General features: G+C 67.2%; 1 protein-coding gene across 9 annotated transcripts in view; it reads right to left on the bottom strand.

The window, feature by feature from the left end:
- Positions 1–14,479, bottom strand: part of AHDC1 (AT-hook DNA binding motif containing 1) — a 52,938-nt gene that overhangs the window by 33,722 nt on the left and 4,737 nt on the right. Inside the window, exon 1 of one of the 9 annotated variants that reach the window (XM_054802647.1) lies at positions 13,725–14,349. The exons of 6 other annotated variants lie outside the window; for them this stretch is intronic. In XM_054802647.1, coding sequence (XP_054658622.1) covers positions 13,725–13,764 — 40 coding nt within the window. In that variant the 5' untranslated portion in view covers positions 13,765–14,349. Of the gene's footprint in view, positions 1–1,540; positions 1,637–12,866; positions 13,258–13,724; positions 14,350–14,479 lie in introns of those variants that run through there. 2 more of the 9 variants (XM_054802644.1, XM_054802654.1) reach the window with 2 other exon arrangements.

Here is a 14,479-nt window from a genome sequence, read left to right as displayed (position 1 = left end):
GGGCTGCAGCCAAGGCAGGGGCTGGGCGAGGCGGGTGTCCTGGGGGCAGCACGGAGCCCGGCTATCTGTCTGCAGAGCTCCGCGCGCAGCAATTAACCTCGAGAGAGAGCAGCCGCGGCTCCTGCCAAGAACCACATTAGGTGTGTGTGGCAGCGTCTAGACATGCGAGAGACCAGAGGCCTTGATCTGGAGGAAGGCGGCTCCGTCCCTTTCCCCCCGCCTGCTTACCCGCCTCCCCCCCAGGGACCCCCTCGCAGGGGTCCGGCCAGCCCCAGAGCTGGAGCACTGAGCACCAGGGGGGATGCGGGGATGGGAGCGTGAGGCTGAGCTCAGCCCCGCGTCCCTCTGAGCAGGTGTGGGTCGAAACAGCTCCATGCTGGGCTTTTAAACCAGGGCTCTGCCGCTTGGCACGGTGTGGCATGGCATGGCGTGGCATGGCCGGACCACCGCATGCTGCATTCCTACGGGTGCCGGACCCGAGCCATCTCCCAGCCAGGAGATGCAGCGACCATCCCAGGCAGCAAACCCCGGGATGAGCCACGGAGCTGGGAAGAGACCCAGCTCGCCGCCTCCCCGTGCCCATCCCAGGGAGCGGGTGGGTGCCGACAGCCTGTTCACCCGGGCAGGTCGGTGCAGGTGCGGCAGAGCCGGGTGGGCACCGTGGGGGCCGGGCACCCTCCCCGTCGGTGCCCCTTGCGCCTGTGACACCCCCTTGCTGTCGCCTCCCGGGTGCAGCCACCCCAGACGGCTGCAGGATGCTCGGGAGAAGAGATTTTCCCGATGTTAATTAATTAAAATAAACAGCAAATTAAATACAGCAAAATTAAAATAGCTCCGGAAATTAATTTTCAACAAAACCCACCTGGAAAGGCTGGATATTTAAAGAATTAATGGAGCCCTCTGAGACCATAAAGAACTGCCGAGCTCCCAGCATCCACCAGCCCCCTCCAAGCCCCCCCGGGGACCCAGGGCCGTGGGGAAGCCAGGATGGGACCCCCGATCAGAGCCCGTCCCCGAGCCCAGCTCCCTCGTCCCCATGCCGGACATCTCCTCCATGCGCTGCCTGCGTGTCCCCCCTCGCAGCCGCCTCGCCTCACCGCTGCCCGCACGTGCCTGCACGCTGCCACGCCAGCACACCGCGGGCAGGGAGGGAGGGATGCAGGCGAAGGATGCAGGCACGCTCACCGCGGTCCCGCCGGAGGAAAGCACCGGCCCCAGCCCCGGCACGGCTCGCCGCAGAGCTGCCAGCCCCCTGCCCAGCGAGGCTCCGCAGGGACGCGGGGCTCCTGCCCGCTTTGCCCCCCCGGGCGGGCAAGCCAGCGGTGAATACCAGTGGTCCCCGGTCGGCGGGACCCGCTCTGGCACAAGGACGTCGCCGTCACTCTCCCAGCCAAAACCCACGGCAATGAGGGAAACCCCGACCTCCAAAAGCCAGCTGCCGGCCCCTGGGCGCTCCGGGCTCCCCACGGCTCTCCCCACGCGTAATCCCCCCGACCAAGCGGGATTACCGTGCAAACAGGCTGCGGGCAAAGCTCCTTACCAAGCACGACGGGCAGATCGACGGGCTCCCGAGGGGCCCGGCGGGGCACGGGCAGAGCACCAGGCGGGCGGCGGACAGGGTGAGGTGCCGGGGAGCATCCCTGCGCCCGGCCAGGTTCTGTCCCGAGAACAAGCACAACTCGTTGCACGGTTGGGGTGAGCCAAACCGACCGTGGCGGGAAGTCCCGTCCGGCGCGCGCCGGCCCTCCCACGGCACCGGTGGCGTTTCCTCTCCCCGCGTACGGGTGTGTGCACAGGCGCAGCGACAAAGACACCGGCAAGCGAAAAATGGCTCCGGAAGGAAATGGAGAAAGCAAGAAGCTGGCAGGTGGAGAGCAGGAGGGGCCGCGGCCGCCCCTGCCCTGGCACGGGGTGCGAAGGGGCATCCGGGGGCTCCCCACCTTGCCGGGGTGTCTGGCTGCGCTGTCAGCCCTGGGCTGCCCCGCAGGCGGTTCCCCACCTGGGGAAACCGAGGCACGACGGCAGGTGGGGAGCGGCTCCGCACCCCATGGTCCGTGCGGAGCCCCCTACCCTCCCGGGGAGGGAAACGCTCCCCCCCGCCGTGGCCAGGATGACACCAGCTCCCCGGCCTCCTCCCGCTCCACCCTGTTCCTGCAGGAACCCAGGAGTCCAGGCTCCGGGCAGGCAGCCAGCGCCTCCCTCCTGCCTGCGCCTCCCGCCCTGCCTGCACCGTGGGCGCTGGGGGCCGGCTCCAGCCCTCGGCACCCACATCCCCAGCCCGGCTTGCGCCGGCCTCCCTCCTCGGGCGTGCACCTTCCCGCGGCATGTCAGGGCGACCTTGGAGCGGTGCCGCGGCCGCTCCGTGCCAAACTTCCCGGTGCTCAGCGGCGATGCCCACGGCAGAGCTGGGGGTGACGGAAGGGGTGGGCAGGGGGATTTTTTTTCCCCCCATGTATTTATTTATTCTTTGGGTGGGGTTTTTTTTCCTTGCCAAAGACAAAGGCAGCCTGTGTGCCCGGCCGCAGGGTTCGGAGGGTGCTGGCGGTGCCGGGACCCGGTAGCGATGCCGGGCCAGCCGTGCCGGGGGCTCTGGGTGGCCGGTTTCCTCCGCACACAGATGGCTGTTTCGACTCAGTCGAGCGCTTGACCTAAATCTCCTCCTGATCCACGGGAGCTGCAGTCCCTCAGCAGCACAGCTCAAGGCGAGGAGGAGGAGGAGGATGAAGGGAGGGGGAGAAACCGAGGCCAGCTGCGGACCGGCGAGAGGGTCGCGCCGAAGGGCCCCCCCCACCCCGGGCTTGGCAGCGGGGCTGGCGGAGGCGGCGGTGGAGGGAAGGAGGGAGGGAGGGGGGGAAAAAAAAAAAAAATCTCCCACGCTTCAACCTCCAGCGCCGGCCGCCCGCGCCTGCGTGCTGCACCCGTCGGGGCCGGGGCAACCGCCCCGCTGGGCTCGACACCCCGGCAGACCACTTCCTCGGAGAGGGGCCCCGGCGGAGGAAGCTCCAACGGCTCGAAAGTTTCGGCTGTGACTCAACCGCTGGCTGGGGTGACCGAGCCGGCCTTGGCAAGGGGTGTGGGGGGGCGTTCGTGGGACCCCAGGGGTTCAGGGCGCCGGGGCGGGGGATTTTTTTTGGGTTCCCCAGACGAGGGTTGTCTGCGAAGCATCACGCTCCACCCCCAGCGTCGGAGCAGCCCAAACCGGCTTCCCAGCGACAGCAGAAAGCTTTTAAAATCCCCTACGCGCGGCATGACTCACTCCAGAGCCAGTGCCCAAAACAAGCTCCGACACGGAGAGGAATGGCGAGAGCAGAGATGCTGGGGGCGGGCAGGAGGGGCTGGGGAGGGCCGGGGAGGGGGAAAGGGGGAGACAGAAGGAGGGAGAGAAAAGAGAAGAGGCAGAAATAACAGCATCTGAAACTCTGCCTGCTGGAGGCTAATTGGTTCCGGCACAGCCTGGTTTGTTTGGCAATGTTTCCTCTAATCCTTCAGGCTCCGAGCTCCCAGCCCCAGGGACGCGGGGACATCTCGCCGCCCGGCACCGACACCCGGCCAGCGCCTCTGCGGCACTGCTGGCTCGGGGTGTCCCCCCCACCCCACCCCAGGATGCAGCGGGGTGACACTGGGACTGGCTCTGCCCGCCCTGGGGTCCCCTTGGGGCTGCACCCCGCCGCGGGGATGTCCTGGGGACCGCGTCCCCTCATGCGGCGCTGGGTGCGAGGATGCTGGGAGGACCCGGCAGGCGATGGCCGGGGTGGCGGAGGGAAGGGAGGGGAGGGGAGGGGAAGGGAAGGGGGGGCCCCACAGCCCAAGCATGGCCAAGCCAGAGCACTAGCCAAGAGTCGGCAGCTTTGTTCCAGGTGCCGGCTCCCTTTTTTTCATTAGGCTAATGGGATGCGGATGCATTATTCCATTCCACATGCTGCTAATGAACCACTCAGGCCAGTGCATTTGCATTAATGTGCAAAGCACTGGAGGAGGGTGGAGTGGCTGCATCTGGCCAAGGCTGACCTTCCCCGCGCCGCCCAGCCTCCCCGGCGCGCGGCCCCGCAGCCCCCGAGCCACGCCGCGCTCCCGCCGCTCCGCCGGACCCTTGATCTCCCCGGGACGGCTCCAACGCGCATTCCAGGACACATTAACCAACCCTCAGCAAGCCCCAGCCGGGCCACCCCAAGCTCGCTGCCCGCTGCCTGCGCTGCCCTCCTGCCCATACCGTGCCCCGCCGGCTCCCCCCACCTCCCCATACGGATCCCAATGATGCCCCGCTGCCGGCACCCCCCCTCCGCACCCTGGCGCTCCAAAAGCAGCGGGGACCGGAGCATCCCTCCTGCACACCCATCGCTCCCCAAGAAGTCATCGCTCCCACATCCTGCGAGGAGTCCCGCTCAGCGTGTCCTCCCTCCCCAGTTATTTTTACTGGGACCTCCCAGCACCACCCCAAAGCTGCCCTCCAGCACCCCAGGGGAGCGGGGCGGCGTCTCCCAGGCCTTCCCCTCCAGCGCTGGCAGGCAGCGCCGGGCGCGGGCGTCATCGGAGCCCTTGGGTTGTTTGTTACGGCTCCCAACTGCCTCCGTCCCCGGAGAGGTTTCGAAGGCGAGTGACCCACGAACTGGAATGCGCAAAGCCTCCAGCAAACAGAGCCAGCTGCCTGCGCCCGCGCAGGGGGGGTGGCGAGGGGAGAGCAGCCGGCCCCGCTACACGGCACGGCACAGCACGGCACGGCTCCGTGCACGCGGATGCGCAGCCCTGGCGTGGATGCTCGGCCCTGTCACGCTCTCCCGGGGTGGGCAGCTGCTCAGCTGGGGTGAGGTGAGAATGGTCCGCTGGCCTTGTCACGTCCCCAGCACCGCCAGCCCTCACAACACATCCCCCGAATCCCCCAAACCTCCGTGTCCCCCTTCTCACCTTCCTCCCAGCCCATTATTTTTGCTGCACGCAGTGCCGGGCTACAGGGCAGCTGTACCAGGAGGATGCTTCACCCCTCGCCTGGCTGCAGGACCTGCATCCCTGGGTGGCCGAAGGACCTCTAGGACAGGGGACAGCACCAGGCCCCCACCTTGGCCAGTGCCACCCTCCCCAGGTGCCGAGAGGGCTCCCAAGCTGGTGGCAGTGGGGACGGGCACGGCGGGGTCTCATGCGGCTCCATGCCCGGCGAGTGTGCGAAGCCCCCGCGCCCGAGCGCGTGCACGCGGGTGTCTGGGTTTGTCACAGCCTGGTGAGCAAGTTAATCTCAGGCTCCCTGACACGTGGAATAAAATCGCGATCCCGTAATGGAATTCATTCGTCTTCCTGTCCAGGCGGAGAACAAGCCCCCCACCGCCCGCCGGGGCCGGGGCCGGGGCAAGGTAGCCCGTGGGCCAGCACCCAGCTGGGGGGGCTCTGCCTGCACCCACCCTCCTCTTTGCAATGGGACCCGACCGGCACAGGAGGGACGTTCCTGAGAGCTTCTTTCCAGGGACGTGCAAAATATCAGGTGCTGTAATGCGTCCCCTGCCCAGGGGTCCTCGGCCACGTCCACGGGGGGCAGCTGGGGTCGCCGATGTGGGTTGAACCCCTCCCAGGGCAATCTGGGGTCCCATCGTGCCGGACAGCAGCCGTGGTGCTCACAAGGGAGGAAAGGGAAACTGAGGCACGCGGCAGTGCTGGGGAAAGGGCAATCATGGTGCCGTGAAGAGGACAGGGGAAAATGTCCCTCCGTCCCCGTGATGTCCCTCTGTCCCCACGGTTCCTTCCCCACTCCCCAAGCCTTGGCCAGCCCCGGCGGGGAGGACCCACCCCAGGGACCCCGCAGGGACAGCACCGCCTGGGCTGAGAGACCACCATGTCCCCAGGGACCGGCTCAACCGCGGCGCGTGGCCCCTGCTCACGCCACCGGTGTAAGCGATGGAGAAAAGCCCTTGTGGGAGCCCAAGCAGGACAGGAGGCCACGGGGCTGCCATGCTGCGCCGTGCCTCAGTTTCCCTCCAGCACCCACAGCAAGGCCACCCCCAGGCGGGAAAGAGGCCCTGCAGCTGGGGAGGAGGAGGAGGAGGAGAAAAAGGAGGAGGGCTTCTCCTTCCCGGGCACACAAAGCCCCTTTCATAGGGGCTGAGTTTGGATTTCCTTCGCCAGCCCAGCACCTCGCTGTCTCCTGCCCTGCCAGAAATGCTGCGGTCGGAGCCGGGGGCTGGCGGGTCAGATGCCTGGGGGGGACACAGGGACCTTCGGGTGGCTTCATCCCTCGCCCTGACCGTCCCCGTGATTTTCCCCTCCTGTCAGCTTTTAATTATACCCCTAATAAAAGTCGTTTTGCAGGGAAACAGGAGCTTTGTTGCTCAGGAGCTCATCTGCTCCCGCTGCTCCTTCCCTGCTTTAAACCGTAATCCTCAGCTGGGGACACTGCAATTAGCCACCACGGAGCTGGGCACCGTGTCACGGAGGATTAGGGCTCCTTTCGGCGAGGAGCTGGGGGACCCGGCCCCGGAGTGGATCGATGGCTCTGTGCGGAATCGGCTGGCCCCCCCTCTGCAGCCCCTGAAGGAGGGGGACGAGCCTAAGGGCCCCCCGCAGCCAGGCAGCCCCCAGCCCACCCTCTCCATGGTACCCACAGACCTGCACCCCTGCACTGCATCAGTGCCACCGGGTTATTTTTGGGGTGCACAGGAGCCACAGAGCCTTGACTGACCCCCCCCAGAGCCCCCCGTGCAGACAGACCCAGGAAGGGGTCGGGTGGCTTTGTACGATGTGACTACAGGGACAAAAATGGGGCTGGGGGGATCACCACAAGCGTCAACCCATGTCCCTATATGCCCACCCAGCCCCTGCCCGCAGGGCCCTGTGTCCCTGGGAGGGGAAACCGAGGCACGGGGCACCAGGTGCCCGTGACGCACATCCCACAGCAGCCCTGTGCCGAGGAGCCAGGGAGAGACGCGGCGCTGCCACGTCCGCGCACGCCTGGGAGGACGGTGACAGCCCTCAGCCCTCTCCCCAGGTACGGTGCTCTGCTGCAAAATCAGGCAGGCTGCAGGCAGGCTGCAGGCAGGGAGCTGCCGCGCCGTCAGCCCCCACTCGCAGACCGACAGACATCGGGGCCACGAGGGCTGCAAGAGCCATCGGCACTCCCTGGCACACCAAGCTGGCGGACCGTCCGGCCGCGGCACCGGCGCGGTGATGGTGACGCGGGACCCTCGTGCACGGCGCAAAGGCCACATCTGCGGCAGCGAACGTGGGGTCACTCGACCCCTTAAACCCCCCGAAAAGAGCGTGTGCATCGCTCCCGGGTGCCTGCTCACCAATCAGCCTCTTACCGGGGCTGGGGAGGTGAGCAGGGAGCGCAGGCGCTCGTTAGCGGTCGCTCATTAAGAGCCCTCCGGGAGGAGGAAGGTACCGGGGCACCTGCACCTCCGTTTAATGAGCTGCAGTGCCATTAAACGCTGGAAGGGACCTCGGGCATGGCGGGGCTGCTGGTGCGGAGGGCTGACCCCCACCCTGACCCCCACCCTGACCCCCACCCAAGCCATGGTGTGGGTGCCTGTGCCGGCGTGGCCGGGGGAAAGGGAGGGGTGCGAGGAGTTGAGTCACGGTGACAACTGCAGGCAGCGGCGGTGGCAGGGCCAGGCAGCTCCTGCCAGGAACGCCCCGAGCTTCCCGCCAGCCCCGGGGGGCACCCGGCAGCGGCTGCATCCCCCTCCCCACGCCTGCACCCATGGGTGCTGAACAGAGAGCGTGACGGTGGCCGGGGCTGGATAGCGGTGCCGTGCACTGCACCGGTGCCTGTGCGGAGCGGGGACGGGACCTCTGGGTCCTCGGGGTCAGGACCTCCCCACCGTGGGTGCCCCCGAGGTGGGAAGGGGACCCAGGCATCCCGCTCTTTCCCAGCACCCAGAGCTCCCAGTCTGGCCATTAAAGCACGGCCTCACGCAGCACCTAGAGGGGACCCAGGTGTCTGGGACGATGCTCCCGCATGCACCCTATGACGCACGGACGATCCCATGACCCCCACCTTGGCACCCAGTCCCGCAGGACGCCTGGGTCCCCAGGCCCGAGCGCTGCGGCCCCCCACCCTCCCTCCCACCCACCCCGCGTGGGGCTCTCCCTCGTTAATGTTTACTCGGGTTCGTTAGCGCCGGCACATCGCCATGGCAACCGTGCAAGCTGCGCGCCGCCATCGGCGCCACCGCCACGAGGCACGGGGACGTCCCTGCGCGTGGGGTCACCGCGAGCACCCACCACGGCCACCACCCACTCGGGGCACGTGGGGCTGGGAGACGGCACGGGGAGCAAGGGCGCACGGAGACACCGGGGTTTGCCTCCTCCCCACCGGGATGGCATGGCTCGGTGTCACCCAGATGGGGTGACAGCACCCGCTGCTCGCCCCCGAACCGCCCGCCGCCGCGCCGGGGCTGCAGGCATGTGCGCGGCACTGCCAACACGCCTCGGTGCTGCATTATTTATAAACCGGAGGAGCAGGGGGCTCGGCAGCAGCTGCAGAGTCCTCGCGGGCCACCCTGCCCGGCGTCACGCAGCCACCGAGCCCGCTGGCACGGTGGCACCGCAGCCCCGGCAGCCAGGAGGGACAATGGGGGCGAGGCTGGCCGTGGGGCTGGCAGAGCCACGGGGCACCCAGATGCCACCCCGGCGTCCCCTGGGACGTGGCGCGTGGCTGCTGCAGCACGTGGGGATGTCCGGTGTGTCCCCGTGCCCCCCGCGCCAGCACAGCACCCCAAGCTGCCGCTGCACGAGCCCATTGCAGAGGGGTTTGGGTGATGGCAGCAAAGGGGTGCCCCCACCCAAGACCCAGCCAGCGCCCCCCCCGCCCCCGCCATGGCACACAGCACAGCCCCAGCTGTACCACTGCACCGTTCACCAAGAGCAGGATGTAGCCCCGATGTTTCCTTGCACCACCGGGCTCCGTTTGCTACGGCAAACAGGTTTTCCTTAAGCTTTGCAGAATCTTCCCTCCTCCTCCCCACTGCGAGTTCCACCTCCGGGCTTGGGGGTGGTGGTGGGGGGGGGGGGGGAGGAAGGCTGAGTTTGGGCTTTTAATTTTTCATTATTAATTTCCCATCGACGCCGAGAGGCGCCGGGGCTCGCTCAGCCGCCCCCAGCATCGCCCCCCGCGCTCCCTCGCGCTCTCCTGGAGCTCTGCACCGGCTGAAGCCGAGCCAGGCTGCCGATAGGATTAATTCTGCATGACTGCCCATCTCCGCGGGGGGATCTAAGACCCTCAGGCCTGCAGCAATCTTTAAAATTCCTCCAGCCCAACTTAATTCCCTCTTCCTGCAGAGCTGGCGCATCTGCTGCAGTCAGGCACAGAGAGAGGGAGACGGAGGGAGAAGGGGGGGACGCCGGCACCCAGGACCGCCGTCAGCTCCGGCGCCAGGCGGTGGCCCTGCTACGGTGGTCGCGGTCCTGCGTTGTCACCGTGGGGTCACCCAAAGCCACGCTGGTCACCCGTTTTTGCCCCCACCCCCCCCGCCACGGGTGGTGGCATAGGGAGAGGGTTTGGGCTGGGGCTGGGGGAAACTGAGTCACACTGGGGCAGCCCTGGGGACGGTGGCTGCATTCAGCCTCCCGCACCGCAGCGCCGGCACGCTGCCACCCCCCCCCCCCCAACAGCTGGGACTCCTCAAACCAGGAGGCTGACTTAAAACCGGGGGTTTTCAAACACCTACGGGCTCTGTCTCCCCATGGGGAGCTTATTCAGCCACTGCCCTCCCCGCCCTCCCCCTCGGCAGCCCTGAGGGACAGACCCCCACACTCGAACATCGCCCGGGGACACTCAGGGTCCAGGGTCCCTGGATTTTGGGATGGATTATGGAAACGCAGCTGCTGCTTGGGAAACAGCCCCGCACCCCCGAGCGCAGCCCGCGAGCAAAGACCCCTCCCCAGCCCCGGCCCCTCTCCCAGGGGACAAGGACCCCAGTGTCACCCGGGGGCTGCGCACACCCAGAGCCAGCACCACGGGACCCCCTGCCCACGCGAGCCACCACCAAACAGCGGCAGGGCGAGGAGCCCGGCCAAGCCGGGGGTGCTCCCCCCCAAACCCCCGCCATGCACCGCGGCAGCCCGAGGACGGCGGCGTGTCCCCCGCGCTTTGAAGGCTCAGCCGCCACCACGCTGAGGCTGGCAGCCGGCGGGCAGAGCTAACCTTCAGGGGGGTGGCGGGGAGAGGCAACGGGGTGAGGGGGGGGGGGGGGCAGGGAGCGGATTCAACCACCAAACTCCAACCCCTGCCTGCACCCACCGTCCGGGCAGCACGACCACCCTCCAGAGGTGTCGGCAGCTGCCGGACCCAGGAGAGCCATCCCTCTGCCGCCTTTGCCTGCAACTTGCCCGGTTCGCCTGGCAGCCGGGAGGAAGGCGAGGAGCGCAGCCCAGCCCAGCTGCCGGCGGAGCTGCGGATACATGCATTTAAATCACTTATATCTTTACTTTCTCCTGCGCTGGCTGTGAGATGGGCTTTTTTTGCATGCGTAATTAGGGGGTGGAACAGATGGCGGAGGGTTCGTTTAAAGTAATGCATCCATTAAAATAACCTTCGCTGTCGGGGACTGCGCTCCGACAGGGGCCTGTTTCACCGGGGGCAGTGGGGAGGGGGTGAGGGGGGGGGGCTTTGTTCTGCAGGGTGTGGGGGGGTGGGTGTCGGACTTTGGGAAGGCGACCGGGGGCAGGAGCGCGCGGTCCCTCTGGGATGCATCATCCCGGATCGCGGGATGAAGGGACGAAGCTGGTCCGGATACACCGACCTGTAATTGCCACAGATGGATTGTACATGAGAGGTGGGATCAAACTGGGACCAAACTGGGGTTGAACTGGTCCTCTCCGGGGCTCAGTTTCCATAGCAATACGATGGCAGTGAGATGGAGGGGACGCAAAGCCCAGCCAAGGGTCAGCAGCCAGCCCTCTGGCATCCCCCGAGCTAAGGAGGATGCCACGGGGTGGGCACGGTCCCCGCGGTCCCGGCGAGGGGCAGCTCCGGCCAGGATCCTGGCCGGAGCTGCCCCTCGCCGGGACCGCGGGGACCGTGCCCACCCTTGTCCCCCACCCACCTTAGAAACCCAAAAATAGGTCGGAGGAGGACATTTCGCCTTGCCACGCAGCACCAGCCGCCTCTCCTGTTTCAAACCCCAAGGTTCCCGGGAGAGGCAGGAGGGCTTTGTTCAGGCACCGGAGGAGCGGAGGCCAGAGAAAGCAGGAGTGCCCTGCCAGCTCTTGTGTTTCACTCCCGAGGAATGCCGGGGAGGGGAGGGGAACGCTGTTCCCCCCCCCTCCTTCTGCCCCGACAGGCGCCCAGCTCGGCTACAGGGTGTTGAGGCTGGGAGGAAGAGGAGGGGAGGGCGAGGAGATGAAGGATGGGGAGGCGGGCATCGCGCGGATGCCGTAGTACCACCACGTGCGGCCAGGGCTGGCAGCGGGTGGGTTGGGGCGGGGGGGGGACAGACGCACGCACACAGTGACACGCACCCGAGGTGGCACGGCAATGCCAAGCACCGCGCCGGCTCGGTTGGAGCAGAGGAAATAATTCAGAGCGAGAGCTGCGGAGCAAATATTACACCCCTGTCCTGGAGGAGAGGAGAAGATCCCATGTGCACCCCCTAAATTTGGGGGATCTAGAGAGGGAGATGCCAGGGAAGGGGTGGGGAAGGGCAAGAGCAGCGGTGAACCCGAAGCCACCCATGCGTGTTCAAATATTTAGTGTGCACTTGCTAAGGTGCTTCTGCTGCCTTTAGGGCATCGCTGTGTTCGAAGCATCAGAGAGGTGGGAACGGGGGGGGGGGGGGAGCAAATGCCAGGGCTGCACTCTGGGGGGGATTTCTCTCCTCTCCAGCTAGGCTGGGGGGGGCCAAGGCTCGCCCCCCGCCCTGGGCCACAGTGCAGGGAGCCCAGGGACAAGCAAAGGCCAGCCCCTGCCTCGCCACCCCCTCCCCGGCCACAGCCCCCAGACCCCACAGGGCCACCCTCCTCTTCCTCTTCTTCCTCCTCCTCCTCCTCCATCTCCTATGCGCCTCACCAGTCCCCTGCACTCCTGCTCTCCGGCACCCTGGGGTATCCCCGAGCACCGGTGGCCCAGGGGACAACTGGCAGCTGCAGCAACGCGGTGGCTGATGTCGGCAGCGGGACGGGGACGCTGCTCTTGCCAACGCCTCCGTGCCCGATGCTGGAGGCAGAAAGCGAGACGCCAATGGCAGCGGTGGTGTGCCGAGGGTGGCGATGGCAGGTGCCGGGGCGAGGGACAGAGGGGACACACAGGATAGCGGCGACGGGCTGGGGGCTGATGGAGAGATGCCAACAGCCAAGAGGGGATCACAGCGGGACCCACGTCGCGGGGTGACAGGGGTCCCCAGGCCAGCACGGGGAGAAGCCCCTCCAGTTCGCTGTCCCCAGCCCCGTGCACGCGTCGAGGAGGAGCCGACGCACCTGCCAGCTGAGGGACACCAGGCTTTGCCCCGCCACCGCTCGCACACCCCATCCCCACGCCGTCCCCGGCCGCCGAGCCCCCGCTCCGCCACCCCCACCCTGCCGCTTGCTGATCCGAAACTCCCCCAGCTCATCCCTGTCCCCTCCCCGGCTCACCTGCCATCGCCCCCCCATCCTCCCGCCAGGCCCCGGCACGCCGTCCCTTCGCCTCCCCCGGCGTTTCGGCCGGTCCCTTTGGCGCACCCCAACACCGTGAGCTCTTCCCACTCCCCAGCAGGCAATCCGCCGGGAAAACCAGTCCCAAAAAACGTTCCCCACTTCCGCGCCAGCTCCGCCAGCTCTGCGGGTCTGGGGGGGCCGCGGGCCGGCCCCCCGCTCGCCAAGAACAATAGCGCCTTGTTCCAGCCCGGCTCCGTCCTCTCCTGCCGGGTTGCAAACACCTCCCTGGGCAATGCGCTGGCCACTCTCACCTCTACGTCTCTCTCGCTGTCTCCCAGCTCCCTCCTGACAAATCCCTGTTCCCGATCGCTTCTCCTCCCCGCGGGTCCATATTAAGCTACATTCTCCTTTCAGCTGGGTGGAAAACAGCAGTAATAACCATGTGGAGAGAGCCGTGCCCCCCACCTCCACTTCCCTCCCACTTTGGGGTTCAAATTTCATTTCAGCAAAAAAGCTTCCCCCGCCTCCAATTTCTTCCCCCAAACCGAGTCGCTGTCGTCTCGTCTGATCTCGGCAGGGGCCGTATGGATGCTCAGCTCCTCCTGGTTCAGGATCTGCTGCCAATCTGGACCTCGCAAACTGGTTCTCACACAGCTCCCGCCTAGCGCCTCCCTCTCAGCATTTATTGTCCCTCCTCAGACACCCAGCACCAGCTTGTTCCCTGTCACCCCGCTCCCTGCCACCCCGCTCCCTGCCACCCTGCTCCTGTGTCACCCTGCTCCTGTGTCACCCTGCTCCCTGCCACCCCGCTCCCTGCCACCCTGCTCCTCTGCCACCCTGTTCCCTGCCACCCTGCTCCTCTGCCACCCTGCTCCTCTGCCACCCTGCTCCCTGCCACCCTGCTCCTCTGCCACCCTGTTCCCTGCCACCCCGCTCCCCTGCCACCCCGCTCCCCTGCCACCCCGCTCCCCATGCCACCTTGCTCTATACCACCCTGCCACCCTGCTCCCCTGCCACCCTGCTCCCCTGTCACCCTGCTCCCCTGCCACCCTGCTCCTCATGCCACCCCGCTCCCCGCTCCCTGCCACCCCGCTCCCCTGTCACCCTGCTCCCCATGCCACCTTGCTCTATACCACCCTGCTCCCCATGCCACTCATCCGACGACGCACAGGTCCCCTCCTGCCTCTGCTTCTGCACGGGCGCATCCATCCCAAGCCAAGCCACCGAGTTCGCCGGGCGAGATTTATTCCCGGCAAATTCCCGGGGGGTCAGCGGGGCCGGCAGCCGGCGGGGAGAGGGGCAGCCCTGTTGCCTCCAGCTGAACAGCTTCCTTCTTTCCCGCAGCTGAAGAGCTCATCTCCCTCGCCCAAGGCTCTCCGTCCTCCTCCAGATATTTTAGGCCCAGGTTTTGCGAGGAATGTACAGGCGCCGAGCCCAAGACGATGCGCTGAAGTCAGCAGGAGGCGAAGAGCGTGCGCGGGGCTCGGGGCCCCGGGGGCGGCGGCGGCAGCGGCGGCGGCGCGGTGATGGGATGGGATGGGATGCTGCTCCCTCCGCCTGGAGCTCGTTTAGCAGCAGGAAGGGCAGAGGTTGGAGCTGGCGGATGCCAGAACTGCTTCACTCTCCCTCCGAGAGGATCAATACCACATTTTGCCGCTCCCCCGTCTCCCCGCATCGCGCCAGGCCAGGCTGCATCAGTGCTCGCCCGCGTGCACGCCTGCGCAGGGTGGGCTTCGGCACGGGGAGGGGGTGTCCCCGCTGCTGTCTGTCCCTGTCCCCTTCCCCGAGGAGGGCAAGGAGGCGTTTTCGCCACGGTGGCGTGTCCCCCGCCAGCACCTGCCCAGACCCGCCTTCACCCCCAGCTCCACACGCCATCCCCGCGCACCAAACCCTGCCCGCGCACGTGCCGACGCCTCCCGCTAAC

Source organism: Grus americana, chromosome 23 (genome assembly GCF_028858705.1).
Source record: "Grus americana isolate bGruAme1 chromosome 23, bGruAme1.mat, whole genome shotgun sequence".
Taxonomy (NCBI): domain Eukaryota; kingdom Metazoa; phylum Chordata; class Aves; order Gruiformes; family Gruidae; genus Grus; species Grus americana.
The sequence above is the reverse complement of the archived record's forward strand: the minus strand, read 5'-3'. Positions and strand labels throughout refer to the sequence as shown.